This window comes from Schistocerca gregaria, chromosome 11, assembly GCF_023897955.1.
Source record: "Schistocerca gregaria isolate iqSchGreg1 chromosome 11, iqSchGreg1.2, whole genome shotgun sequence".
Lineage (NCBI taxonomy): Eukaryota > Metazoa > Arthropoda > Insecta > Orthoptera > Acrididae > Schistocerca > Schistocerca gregaria.
In genome coordinates this window covers 150,376,220-150,389,917 of record NC_064930.1, presented here as the reverse complement: position 1 = coordinate 150,389,917, position 13,698 = coordinate 150,376,220, and the positions used below count along the sequence as shown (strand labels likewise).

At 38.5% G+C, this 13,698-nt stretch overlaps 1 protein-coding gene across 4 annotated transcripts in view; it reads left to right on the top strand.

Moving 5' to 3' along the window:
• The first annotated feature begins 5,684 nt into the window (after positions 1–5,684).
• LOC126295481 (uncharacterized) overlaps positions 5,685–13,698 on the top strand; it is a 28,795-nt gene continuing 20,781 nt past the window's right edge. Inside the window, exons 1-2 of one of the 4 annotated variants that reach the window (XM_049988030.1) lie at positions 5,696–7,317; positions 11,137–11,335. In XM_049988030.1, coding sequence (XP_049843987.1) covers positions 5,749–7,125 — 1,377 coding nt within the window. In that variant the 5' untranslated portion in view covers positions 5,696–5,748 and the 3' untranslated portion in view covers positions 7,126–7,317; positions 11,137–11,335. Of the gene's footprint in view, positions 7,318–11,136; positions 12,268–13,698 lie in introns of all 4 variants that reach the window. The other 3 variants (XM_049988028.1, XM_049988031.1, XM_049988029.1) reach the window with 3 other exon arrangements.

The window sequence follows — 13,698 nt, the reverse complement described above, 5'->3', positions numbered from 1 at the left end:
TTGAGTATGTTTACTAGAATACTCTCTTTCGAATTCTAAATGTGGCAGGGGTCAAATACAGGGAGCAAAAGGCAATTTACAATTTGTAAACAAACCAGATGGCAGTTATAAGAGTCAAGGGGAATCAGAGGGAAGCAGTGGTTTAGAAGGAAGTAAGACAGGGTTGTAGCCTACCTCCAATGTTGTTCAATCTGTGTACTGAGCAAGTAGTACAGGAAACAAAAGGGAAATTTGTAGTAGGAATTAAAATCCATGGAGAAGAAAATAAAACTCTGAGATTCACTGAGGACATTGTAATCCTGTCAAGAGACAGCAAAGGACCTGGAAGATCAGTTTAACGGTATGCACAGTGTCTTGAAAAGGGGATATAATATGAATACCAACAAAAGCAACACGAGGATAATGGACTGTAGTCAAATTTAATCAGGTGATACTGAGAGACTTAGATTAGAAAATGAGACACTTAAAATAGTAAATCAGTTTTGCTATTTAGGAAGCAAAATAACTGATGACTGTCGAAGTAGGGAGGATATAAAATGTAGACTGGCAATGGCAAGGAAAGCGTTTCTGAAGAAATGAAGTGTAGCCACGTATGGAAGTGAAACATGGACAATAACTAGTTTAGACAAGAACAGAAACTTTCGATATGTGGTGTTACAGAAGAATGCTGAAGATTAGTTGGGTAGGTTATGTAACTAATGATAAGGTACTGAACAGAATTGGGGAGAAGAGGAATTTGTGGTACAACATGACTAGAAGAAGGGATCAGCTGATAGGACACGTTCTGAGGCATCAAGAGATGCCTGTATCTGAAGAAAGTGTGAGGGTAAAAATCGTAGAAGTAGACCAAGAGATGAATACACTAAGCAGATTCAGAAGTATGTAGGTTGCAGTAGGTACTGGAAGATGAAGAAGCTTGCACAGGATAGGGTAGCACGGAGAGCTGCATCGAACCAGTCTCTGGACTGAAGACCACAACACCAACAACAACATAGGTCAATTCTGTTTACCGATTCCAATCATTTGATGATTCATTAATTAGATCGTTATTTGAGGATGTATGGGAATCGAGAACTAGAATGGACCTATATAGAATGTCAGTTCTAGTTACCGATTCCGATTTTTGCTGTACACCACAGTAGTTTTAGAGAGCAATTACAAAAATTGTTACTGTTGTGTTGTGCCCGCTCAGCTCTTATAATGTGCCTAAAGGAAGCTGGTTTCTCAGATAGCTATACAACAGCTCAAGTCAATCACATTAATGGTTTTTATTACACTAAAGTAGATTGACAATACCTAACTTTGGGTCGTAAGCAATTGGCGACATGCAAAAAATCGATGTCCTTCTCTATATAGAATGTCCACACAAGTAATTCACACAATATCACATGGATGACGGCCCTTCTAGTGCCTCGTGGTTTCTGGTCTGGGTCTACTTGTGCACGTCTGCTGCTGTCCATCGAGGCTGGCAGGAGCGGCGCTTGTATCCGCTTCGGGTAGAGGACGCTCCTGGCACGGTGCGGTCCTAGTCAGAGTGGTAGTGGCTGGTGTCCTCTCACTGGCTTCTCTGCTCTTACGTTCTTCGTCTTCGTGTCGGCACGTATCGTTACGCCGGCACAATTACGTTTCAGTGTACACAACAGCAAAAATAATGTACATATGAGTCTTGGAGCGGTTGGAATCTGTATCTGAAATTAACCTAGATTGGTTAATTCTAGTTATCATTTCCAATATTCTTTAATTTTTGTGAATATTTGTTTGTCATGTGTTGGTTTTCTTTTAGAATTTAGTACCTCGGTTTCGCCACATGTTATGCTACTGTTTCGTATTTGTTGTCATACATTTAATTTTCCCGTTTTTCTGATACATTTTACTTCCTCCCCACCCAAAACCCCCACTTTTCTGCGCTTCTCCCATTAGATTCAATAAGTAATATAAGATTAACGCTATTTTATAACAGTATGACTTCACCAAGCACTTTACTGCACTGCAATAAAGGTTCTCTGTGATTTCCTAGTCACATTGATTATTAGAATACATCTAACCAGACATTAAAAAAATTTTAATTCGTGTTAATTATTTTCGTTGTCTTCAGTTCGTTTCGATATAATTCATGACTAAGTATAGAACTACGTGAACGTGATTGTGATATTATCATAAATTACATCGTTTGTTTACGAGTATGATCTCTTGCTTTCATAGACTGCCTATACATATCATTTTATCTATATGCATGTATAGTGGTTAATAAAAAGGAAAAAAGAGAAGAAAAGAAAAGGTTGAAAATGTGGGAAGAAATCGTGAATAAAAAGGAAGGGGGTTTTAAAATCGTTAATGACCATGAAAAAGGGAAAGAATGAAATGCAAATCGGACTTTGTATTACAGAAAAGTTATCGGACTTCGTGATCGGAAAAGCTATTGTTCGGGTGGTCTTTGTGGCGTTTTTTAGCAAAAGTTAAAGCAATTTCTAGTTCAAAAATTATTGAAAAAGAACAGAGAATAGCAAAATGTAACTGACAGGGGGAAATTGCGTAGATTAGAGTTTATCCTTTACCATGTTAACATGTCTTCTTTCGTACGGAGTTCACGTCTTCAAAAATCTCCTACTTCGTTTCTGCATGAAAAGTAGTAGCTGCTCCGAAATCTTGCAATCGTCAAGGAATCACTAATTTATACAAATCAAAATCGTCTTGAGATTACATGCAATGTATTTTACGATGCTGCTTTCAACCTCCAAATTTCATACAAATTTCCACAATACGCCTGCACATCAATAAGTTGTTTTTCGTCTTAATCAGACCAAGACTAGCTAATAAGTTTTTAAGTCTGCATTAAGCTTTCTCTCTCGAGAGACAAAAGACGGATAGAAAACAGAAGGAGTTACAATTTTAGCACCTTCATTTTCATATATATTTTATCTCCCGTTGAGCGCTCATACAGCTGTGATTGTATAATTTATATCTGAGGAAACGAGTGTAGCGCGGTGAAATTCAAACTCCCGTTACATATGACGTCATTGCTCAATCGGACACTAGAATTTATCCCGATTTCGGACTTTCTGATGACGTCATGAAGCAATTCCTTGCGGCCCACAAGTCGTACGCCATTTTATGCACTGTGAAATTTATTTTGCTCTGCTACATTCAGTTGTTATGGTTTAACATTGGGAAATTCCGTAGGAATTTGTAAAGTATATCTATGATAATTTCTGATGTGTTATTTGGGAGAAAGAATCTGTACTGTACAGAACATAAATTGTTAAAGTACTGCAGTTGGTTCATTAAATTCCAATAAACATGCATCATCAACTGTTATGGTGAGGGAATTTATCATACTTATTATTATTATTATTTATTATAAGTACATTAAGCTGTCAGGGATATACTGGTTAAATTGGTAGTAGCAGACACGGACGGTGATGAATCTGCACTCACATAGCAAAGATCTCAAACATAGTCACCAGAAAGACATTCATTATTCCATATTAACATTGTCTTTAGCATAAACAGAGTACACTATTCTCCAACAAAAATATTTTGATCATTTAAGCAATGATATAAAATGTCTGACAACCAGCAATGTAAAATTTGAAAACACAGTGAAAAAGTTTCTTCTTGACAGCTCCTTTTACTCTGCGGAAGAGTTTCTATTACTGTATTGTGTAAAAGGTGGCAGATAGGAATTACGAACTCATGTCTCTATAACTTTTTTCCTTTTTGTAATGCATATTAAAAATAAAAGGGAGTAACGCGTGATGTCTTCAGTAACTATTGCAGCAGAATATTGTCACATGATCTTTCACACAATCCAAAGAAATTGTAGTCATATGTATGGGCTGTTAGTGGCACCGAAGTCTGTGTCCAGCTCCCAGCGAATGCGAGGGTAGCAAAGCAAAAGCTGAAATTCTTAACTTCGTTTTCAATTGTTCCTTTACAAAGGAAAATCCAGGAGAATTGCCCCAAATTTAATCCTCGCACCACTGAAAAGATGAATGAAATAAGTATTAGTGTCAGTGGTGTTGAGAAATAGCTGAAATCGTTAAAACTGAACACAGCTCCAGGGGCCCAAGGAATCCATACCAGATTCCATACCAAAACTATGGCCGAGTTAGCCCCCGCTTCTAACTATAAGCTATTGTACATCCATCAAACAAAAAACATGCCCAGTAGATGGAAGAAATCACAGGTCACACTTGTCTACAAGAAGGGTGGTAGAAGCTATCCACAAAACTAACGTCCAATATCCTTGACATCGATTTGTTGTATAATCTTACAACATATTCTGAACTCAAGTATAATGAGGTATCTTGAATAGAATGACGTCATCCATGGCAACCAGGGTGGATACCGAAAACATCAATAATGTGAAACCCATCCTGCAGTTTTCTCAAGGCATACTACTGAAAGCTTTGTATCAGGGCAGTCAGATAGATGCAGTAAGTATTTCTTCATTTCCGAAAAGCATTTGACTCAGTACCACACCTATGCTTATTGTCAAAAGTAGGCCATATGGGATATAGCATAAAATTTGTGATTGGATTGAGGACTTTTTGGTAGGAAAGATGCAGCGTATTATCTTGGATGAAGAGTCATTGTTAGACGTAGGAGTAACTTCAGATGTGCCCCTGGGGTGTGTGTTGCGCCCCTTGCTGTTCATGTTGTGTATTAATGACCTCGCAGACAATATTTATAGTAAAATCAGGCAGAGGACGCAGTTATCTGTAATGAAGTACTATCTGAGAGAAACTGCATAAATATTCATTTAGATCTTGATAAAATTTCAACGTGGTGGAGAGATTGGTAACTTGTGTTCAGAAATGTAAAATTCTGCAGTTCACAAAACGAAAGAACGTAGTTTTGTATGACTATAATATTAATGAGTCACTGTTGGAATCGGCCAACTCATACAATTACCTGGGTGTAACACTTTGTAGGGATATGAAATGGAGTGATCACATAGGTTCAGTTGTAGGTAAAACATGTAGTAGGCTCCGGTTTATTGGTAGAATACTGGGTGAGGGCAATCAGTCTACTAAAGAGCTTGCTTACATATCACTTATGCGACCCATCCTAGAATATTTTTGAATTATGTGGGACCCATACCATCTGCCATGCATCTCATGGTGGTTTGTAGAGTGTAGATGTAAATGTAGGCTTAGAAATGATCATAATGTAACCATATGTACAAATAAATTTGCGATGTTAATGTAAAACGACTAGTTCCACATCATTTCGATCTATCGTGCAAAACTAACTTACCACATCTAATTACTAACTAACTACCGGTAACATAAAACTGGTCCACTTGACAACGCGGTACACTTTGCGCGAGCACAACCACACCAGCAGATATTTCTAACTTAAACACATCAAGAAGATCATTCAGAGACACGAAAGTAATTGTCCCGTTCACAACAACAGCAATATTATGAGCTTAAACGCGTTTTTATGACACATTTAAGAATGGGGACGGGGCGATAATATACCGTTTATCTACTGTCCTTTGGAAAAATAATATCGCAGCTTTAAAACTAATTATAAAATTCACTCCAAAATTGAACCTTAGTGTGTCAAATCACCAGAACACTGAGAGCTGTCTGTACGGCTTCAGGCCAAATCCGACAATAAATTAATAAATAAAACTTGGAATTTTCTTTGTCCATAGATATATAGCCTAGAATCTTTGACGTTTGCCCTGCACGTAACGTTTCTGTATTGTTATATTGTGGTGGCTTGTTTGTGACTGCAATGGATGTTGAATGTGAAGTTGAATCTAGCGATGGCAATTGCTGTTACACAGATTCTTCGTCATCCAGTGGACACAAAGAGGATAGTGACCGTAGGGATCAAGGAGTTGAAATAACTAAAGCGACTCTTAATTCGATTTTAGACGATAATTCACGTACGTTTGAATTTCTAAGAAGTTTTGGTGTTCTTGCTGATAAGTACATATGTGCTACATGCCGAAAGCCAATGTCCTGTACTAAGGTTCCACCAAAAAGAAGTAGGGATCAGCTTATGTGGCGATGCCGAAAAGACAACGTGTGGAGGTCCGTTCGCAAAGGGGCATGGTTTGAAAGTGCGAGGCTTACCATTAGAGCTATAGTTTTGATGACGTACTGTTTCTGTATGCGTAAGTCTGTGTTATCGACAAGTCGCATTGCAGGATTGAGCGACAGAAGTGCCTTCGACTGGTTTCTGTCGTGTAGGGAAATTTGTTCAGCGTTACTGAAGAGAAGAGGAAAGATTGGAGGCCCTGGTGTTGTGGTTGAGATGGACGAATTGCCTTTTAGGCGTGTTAAATATGATTTGGGAAAGTGGATGGCAGAAGTCTGGGTTTGGGGAGCAGTCGTTTGTGGGAAGGAACATGGGCAGCTGGTTTTGAAAATGGTTGAGAAGAGAAATGCGAGGACTTTGCAATGTCTTCTCGAAGAACATATCGAGGACGGGACTGTTATATGTTCAGATAAGTGGAAGAGTTATGACGATGAAGGGGAAGTGGACCTTCAGACATTTGCAACTGATCACAATTATCAGTTTCGCAATAAATTGATTGGTACTATGGAGCAACATTGGGAGGGCATACAGAGAGTTGTGGGGAGAGGGAAGAGAAGGCTCGGTAGTTTGCAGGGCCATTTGGACGAATATGTTTGGAGGGAGAGTGTGTTTGGACAGGGGTGTGTGTTTCATTCTTTCATGCGAGGTGTGGGAACGCTTTACGTACCGTGTGTAGAGGACCCTACACCGGCACTGCAGGACTCTAGGCGTGTAGCAGAACACTCTAAGCCGGCAGCCGGTGTGCTAATACCTGTAGCAATAAAGAGAGAACCTTCGCTGTCGGAAACTGTTCTGTCCTCTCCATTAGCAGCTGGAGACGCATCGCCAGAGGCAGTAGAGCGAGACCCTTCACTGTCACCAGGTGAATTCGAAGGTCTGACACCAGCAGCAGTAAAAGAAGACCCTCCGCTGTCAGCAGCAGGTCCGTCTTCTCCAGTAGCAGCTGCAGTGAACGTCGCAGTGCGGCCAAGGGAGAGGCCTACGAGGCACAGGAAGCGAGTCGTACGCGAGGATTTTTGGTACCCCACCTCGTTTCAGGACTTCTGTGATGTGGAGTTGGAGGATTAGGACAAGGTTTTGGTGTAATGTTCCTTTATTTTCTGTTCATCTGCCAGGTGTGGCGTATCTGGCAAAACACTTTAGAATTGGTCATTTTGAAACTTTGTCTGTGTGGAGGCATTTTGTGTGATGGCCCTTTGCTCATTTGCACTGTCAGTTTATCCTCGTGACATTCGAGTGGAGACTGTTTCTAACTTTGTGGTAAGTATTCTGGAGTTTACTCTTCCATTTACATTATTGATTTAGCATCATTTGCTGCACTGCAAAATGTAACAGATATGCCATGTTACGTTGTAAGTACAAGAAGTAACTGTGAAATATCAGCTTTATTTTAGGAAAGATTGCCATCTTGCTCTTTTATGGTACATCACTTCCAAAACACAGGTACTAAAAAAATGTTTTCAAACACATAGTACACTTATTATCTTGTCAGGGTTTTTCTTTTCTGATAGATATCTTTAGTTAGAACCATCTTCCCTATATCACATTCTTGACGTGTCTCGAGGCATGGAATGTGTCAAGTAAATCAGAGTGAAACCTAATTATCCTCAATATTGGGCTACTTGTTGCTCGTGTTTACCTGTCTGCATTTCAGAATCTCATTAAGATATTGGAGCCATTGATCAAAAACAATTTCACTAAACATTTGAATTTGCTTCTGCTTTCCTTTAGACTTTTTATCTTTCTGTAGGAGACTTATATGTTCTTTATTTCACACTTTTATCTGCAGAAGTTAGGTTTGCTGGTGGAAATGGTAGCTTATTGTACCTTACTCTTAAATTACAGTGAATTATTGATATATGGTTTGAACAGTGAATTAATCTGCGATGAGGCAATGGTTAATATTTCCATTTGCTTACACAGATCTTTTCCTAAGTGAGGAGTCACCCCACGAATCATCCTGCAGAACATCAGTAAATGAAAATCTGAAAGAAATGTTAACTGCATTCTTCCGCATCAGCCTTAGCATTGGAGCCATCCACTTCAAATCAACGTAATATTTGCACCTCATAGTCTTAAATATTTGATTTTTCATTCATTGAATGTAGGTCTACCTAAAGAGTTGGTAGACAAAATGTGGTATTCTTCGATACAGCCATAATTGGGCTTTCAAACATCAAAAAATAATAATTGCTCATTTTTCTGAGTAGTGTGAAATGAAATTGGTAATTTCAAAAGATCTGATGCTAAACGGATGACATTGTAAAGGTCTTGGTTTAAGCTTTTATGTAATATGTAGAACAGTTATGCTGTAACATTTACTTGAGTTTGCTAAAATTAAAAAAAAATGTATATACATCTCAGAAAATCATTAAATGCCCCTTTTGCGTAAAAGCATTTTCAGACAGTAGTTTATATGTCCAGATGGGAGGAGAATAGAGTCTTAAGGTATACTGTTAAGGTCATTGTGTTATATAAAAGAAATACTGATTTTATATTAAAAACAAAGATTCCAAGACTTACCAAGCGGGAAACTGCCGGTAGACAGGCACAATAAATAAAACACACACACACACACACACACACACACACACACACACACACACACACACACACACACACAGAGAGAGAGAGAGAGAGAGAGAGAGAGAGAGAGAGAGAGAGAGAGAGAGAGAATTTCTAGCTTTCGCAACCGACGGTTGCTTTTTCAGGAAAGAGGGAAGGAGAGGGAAAGACGAAAAGATGTGGGTTTTAAGGGAGAGGGTAAGGAGTCATTCCAATCCCGGGAGCAGAAAGACTTACCTTAGGGGGAAAAAAGGACAGGTGTACACACACACACACACACACACACACACACACACACACACACACACACACACACACACACACACACAGAGTGAGTCAGACAGACATAAGAACAAGACAAATGTCTGCTTGTGTCTGTGTATGTGCGGATGGATATGTGTGTGTGTGTGTGCGCGCGAGTGTACACCTGTCCTTTTTTCCCCCTAAGGTAAGTCTTTCCGCTCCCGGGATTGGAATGACTCCTTACCCTCTCCCTTAAAACCCACATCCTTTCGTCTTTCCCTGTCCTTCCCTCTTTCCTGAAGAAGCAACCATCGGTTGCGAAAGCTAGAAATTCTGTGTGTGTGCTTGTGTATGTTACTTATTGTGCCTGTCTACCGGCACTTTCGCGCTTGGTAAGTCTTGGAATCTTTGTTTTTAATATATTTTTCCCATGTGGAAGTTTCTTTCTACTTTAAATACGGATTTTAGTTAAATCATGAAATCAGTACTTTTCTTCAAAAACCAAACAGCGGTATTTAGGTTATTAAAGTTGATTTACCTATTTATTAATCCTATAGTGAAACTGTTATGATAGTTAAGTAATAAAAATTACCTGAAGTAATGAACATGAACATGAACATGATTTGCATTTTTGTAGTAAGCAAGTTGTACATGAACTATTTCTGATACAATAAAATAAAAAAGCCGCACAAAGCAATCACTTGGATGGTGTTACTTGTAGTCTCACTTGCATGACCTCTTCGATTTAGACACCTTTTTATTAGAATAAGTGATTAATGGTCTGTACAGACCCTTCCAGCAGGTATCGTGGACTTAACCTTTGTTTGGATTCAGTCAACTGGCACTGCTAAAATTTCAGGCTTGGAAAAAATTAAAATAAAATACAAAGCAGCAAGGTTCTTGGAAGAACATTGATATAGAAATCCGCGAGGTGAGAATCGTTTCAGACAGTGCAGATAATCACCCACTAGTCCTACTGGTCAAGAGCTTATTTCATTTAAAATCACCCAAAAATAAAGAAATCTCATTACCATCACGTCACAGATTGGCCATTCCATGTCAGTTAGACCAATTTGAGAAAATATTCCAGCTGATAGTCTCAGATTTGGCTGAAATGTAGCACACCAATGCTACCAAGTGTAGAACACTCATGTACAAAATTTTAAGTTCCCCTGCCAATTAGTTTCAGAATTATGGCTTGTGAAAGGTGGTGTGACCCAGGAATTGCAACGCGCAGCTGCCAATCTGTCTTCAGACCCAACTTCAGGTCTTAATAACTTTGGAACTATTTCGCACAGTCCAGTGAAATTTTTACAACCCAGTAACATCCATTTAGAGAACACACTCTATGAATGAAGACACAAACAATGTATTTCTGAGCGAAAAAAAATTCCAAAATATGATTAAAAAAATGTAATATGTTAAAAGGTAAATATTGTAGGTGCCTTCTATGTCAGATATAATTCACTCACAAAGGGTATTATTATTATTATTATTATTATTATTATTATTTTGTGGTAGGCTTAATGTGGCCTAAACACACACAGAACTCATCTTGCCCATATCAGTCACACAAACAGTGTTACATGAACATGAAAATACAAAAATTTGAAAAATTACCTGAAAAACGTGAATTTTCTAATGTGGTACAAAATTTCAAACACTGCATAAGTAGACCATAATATAATATGTGCCAAAATTTCAACTTGTTATAGGCATTTGTGTACAATAAAAGCTGACAGAGATGGTTTTAAACACGATTTAGCAAGTAATAGTGATGATGCAGACAGCTTGTTTCAGATAAAGCTGCAGCAATTGTTGGGAACCATTAGGCAACAGAAAGTTAAACAATGGCAGTTTTCAGGGACAGGATGAGTCATTGTTAGGCAGGAATAACAAAGGAAAAAAGCAACAAATACAGGTTACTCGTGTTTTCAAAATTCTAGTACAGACTGTTCAGTACTATTGTGGAAGGTCAGTATGGACGCAGAAGAGTGTACTAGTGGTGCTTTTGTTCAAACAAGTTGCAGTATTGATAGAGCACAAGCATCTGAATGTCATAAAACAACATTTGGAACAAAATGTGGGATTCGCTTTGTACTGTATGATCTGGATGAATCGGACAAAGATTTGTTGCTGTGGAGATCCAGGACACATCCTGTGGGTACAAGTAGTACAGTTCCAGGAAACTTTAGTGTTTGTTATCATCATATGAAAGTGTTTCTGGATAAGTATTCTTTCCTACAAAGAAGTTGTTTTGATCCATTTCAGATTCATAAGAAGACAGTGAAGTGTAGCCTCAGAGAAATTGATATAAAATCAGTATTGAAAGTGAATCAGTGCATGGGACTTAAGATGAAACCAGGAGAAAAGTTATGTTCCAGGTGTTTTACACTGCTAAAAAATGAAGAATATTCTGATAGTTTACATTACAGTGACGAAGAGTGTCAGCCACCTGCAACCACAGCGGGTGAGCAATTAAATACTTCAGTAGCTGCTCTTGGTTTATCTCCCACAAAGACATACAAAGTTGGGAAAAGAGACAGGCCCAGCTATGGCTGAAGAAAACTACAAGAAGAGATAAGCCGATTGGATTGTGCTGTTGCTGTGAAGCTGTGTGTGGTCAGTTTGTCCGTTTTTTTTGACAACACATTTCAACAAAATCTTCCACTGTACTGCTTCGTTTCAAGACTTATGCGATGCATGTGTGTCCATTGTTTATAAGAAACTCAATTTTGTAAGGATAATTTGTAACGAGATGAAATTATGGTAATACTAGACTTTTCTGAAAGTTATGCATTTATAATTAAAGATGCCATCGAAGGATATTATTGGGACAAAAGTGAAGCAACTGTCCAGCTATTTGTGATTTACTATAGAGGTGAATCAGGTGATGTGTCTGTTATGAACCTGTTCGTTTTTAGTGACAGTTTAATTTGTGATGCCATTGCAGTTCATGTCCACATTTGCACTGTAATGGCATATGTGAAAAACAAGTTGCATTACATACATTTTGCGATATACTTCAGTGGTGGGGCAGCTAGTCAGTACAAAAACTTGAAAAATTTATGCACGCATTACCATGATTTTCAGAATCACGCACAACAGAATTTTTTCGCAACAAGTCGTGGTAAAAATGTATGTGATGGTATTGGTGCTACCATTAAGTGCATGGCATCACAAGCTAGTCTGCAGCACCCTACAGGAGGTCACATTCTAAAACGTCTTCAGTTATTTACCTGGGTACAGAAAAATATCTCTGGCATACTATCATTCTATGTTTCAAAAGATGAGTTGAAATCAGTTGAAGAGTTGCTAAAAAGCAGACTAGAGAACATTAAAACTGTTGCAGGTGCAAGGAGCCATCATCACTTCTCTCCTGTGGACTCTGACAGTGTGCAGGTGAGCAGACTGTCCGGTTATAACTATAGGTTCGTGCACAGCATGTGTCTTCAACAGTGCGTCTGACTCGGGATTCAGAAGCAAAGGCAGCAACATACAACCAGGTCGCTATGTTATTGCTGTTTATGATGACAAATGGTACTTAGGATGTGTTGCAGAGTGCTGTGAAGCAGAAGGTGATGTATTTGTGAACTTCATGGCACCAGCAGGGCCAGCAAGATCATTTCACTGGCCACGCTTGGCAGACAGGTGTTGGATTCCTTTTGAACGTATTCTTAACGACAGTTCCAGTTCCTACCACAGTGCCAGGAAGACAGTACAATTTGCCACTCAATGTACAGAGTACAGCAGCTAAAGTGTGGGAGAATTCTGTTCACAGCACAATCGACTGGTTTTTAGCAGTTAAGATGCAGGAACATTGATAGGTTGTGTTAATCTGTGTATATGTTGTTGCTTAGTGATTAGACAGTTGTGGGAGAGGATAAGAAGTGGCTGAATAGTTTACGATATGTTTTTACAAAATTGCGTTGTGCGACAATGGCCACATCACCAAATACACCTGTCAACTTCCATTGTACACAAATGTCTTGCAATAACATGCTGAAATTTTGAGATATATATCATACGGTCTACTTATGCAGTGTGTGAAATTTGGCTTGGATACCACTTGTCCCTATTGTGCTACCACACTTAGAAAATCCACGTTTTTCAGGTAATTTTTCAAAATTTTTGTATTTTCGTGTGAATGTAACTCAGTTTTTGTGACTGATAATGGGCATGATGAGTTCTGTGTGTGTTTAGTTGAGTGAATTATATTTGGCATAGAGGATACCTACAATATGTACCTATTAACGTATTACATTTTTTAATCGCATTTTGGAATTTTTTATTTTCCCTCAGAAATATGTTGTTGGTGTTTTGATTCATGGAGTGTGTTCTCTAAATGGATGTGACTGCTTTGTAAAAATTAAGTTATTAAGACCTGAAGTTGGATCTGAAGATAGATTGGCAGATGCAAGTTGCAGTTTCCGGGTCGCGCCACCTTCTTTCACAAGTCATAATTCTGGAACTAATTGGTAGGGGAAGCTAATACTTTGTACGCGAGTATTCCACACGTGGTTGAATTAGTGTACTGAATTTCAGTCAAATCTGAGACTATGAGCTGGAGCCCCTGGTTGAACTGACATGTAATGACCCAGATATTTGTGAAATTTTGGTGTAAGGAAGTACATAAATAGAAAGAGATGAAATAATTTTTTCAGATTTTAAAGATCAAAATTGTAGTCAGTCGGCCATTTTGAAATGTCTAGCATTTCTCCATCTGGCATCAGTACCGAAGATATGTTGAAAATTTTTAACTACTATAACTCCCTTATTTATAAATCAATTTTATTCAGTTTGCTGCCATTAGAAAGATAAAAGGACCAACTA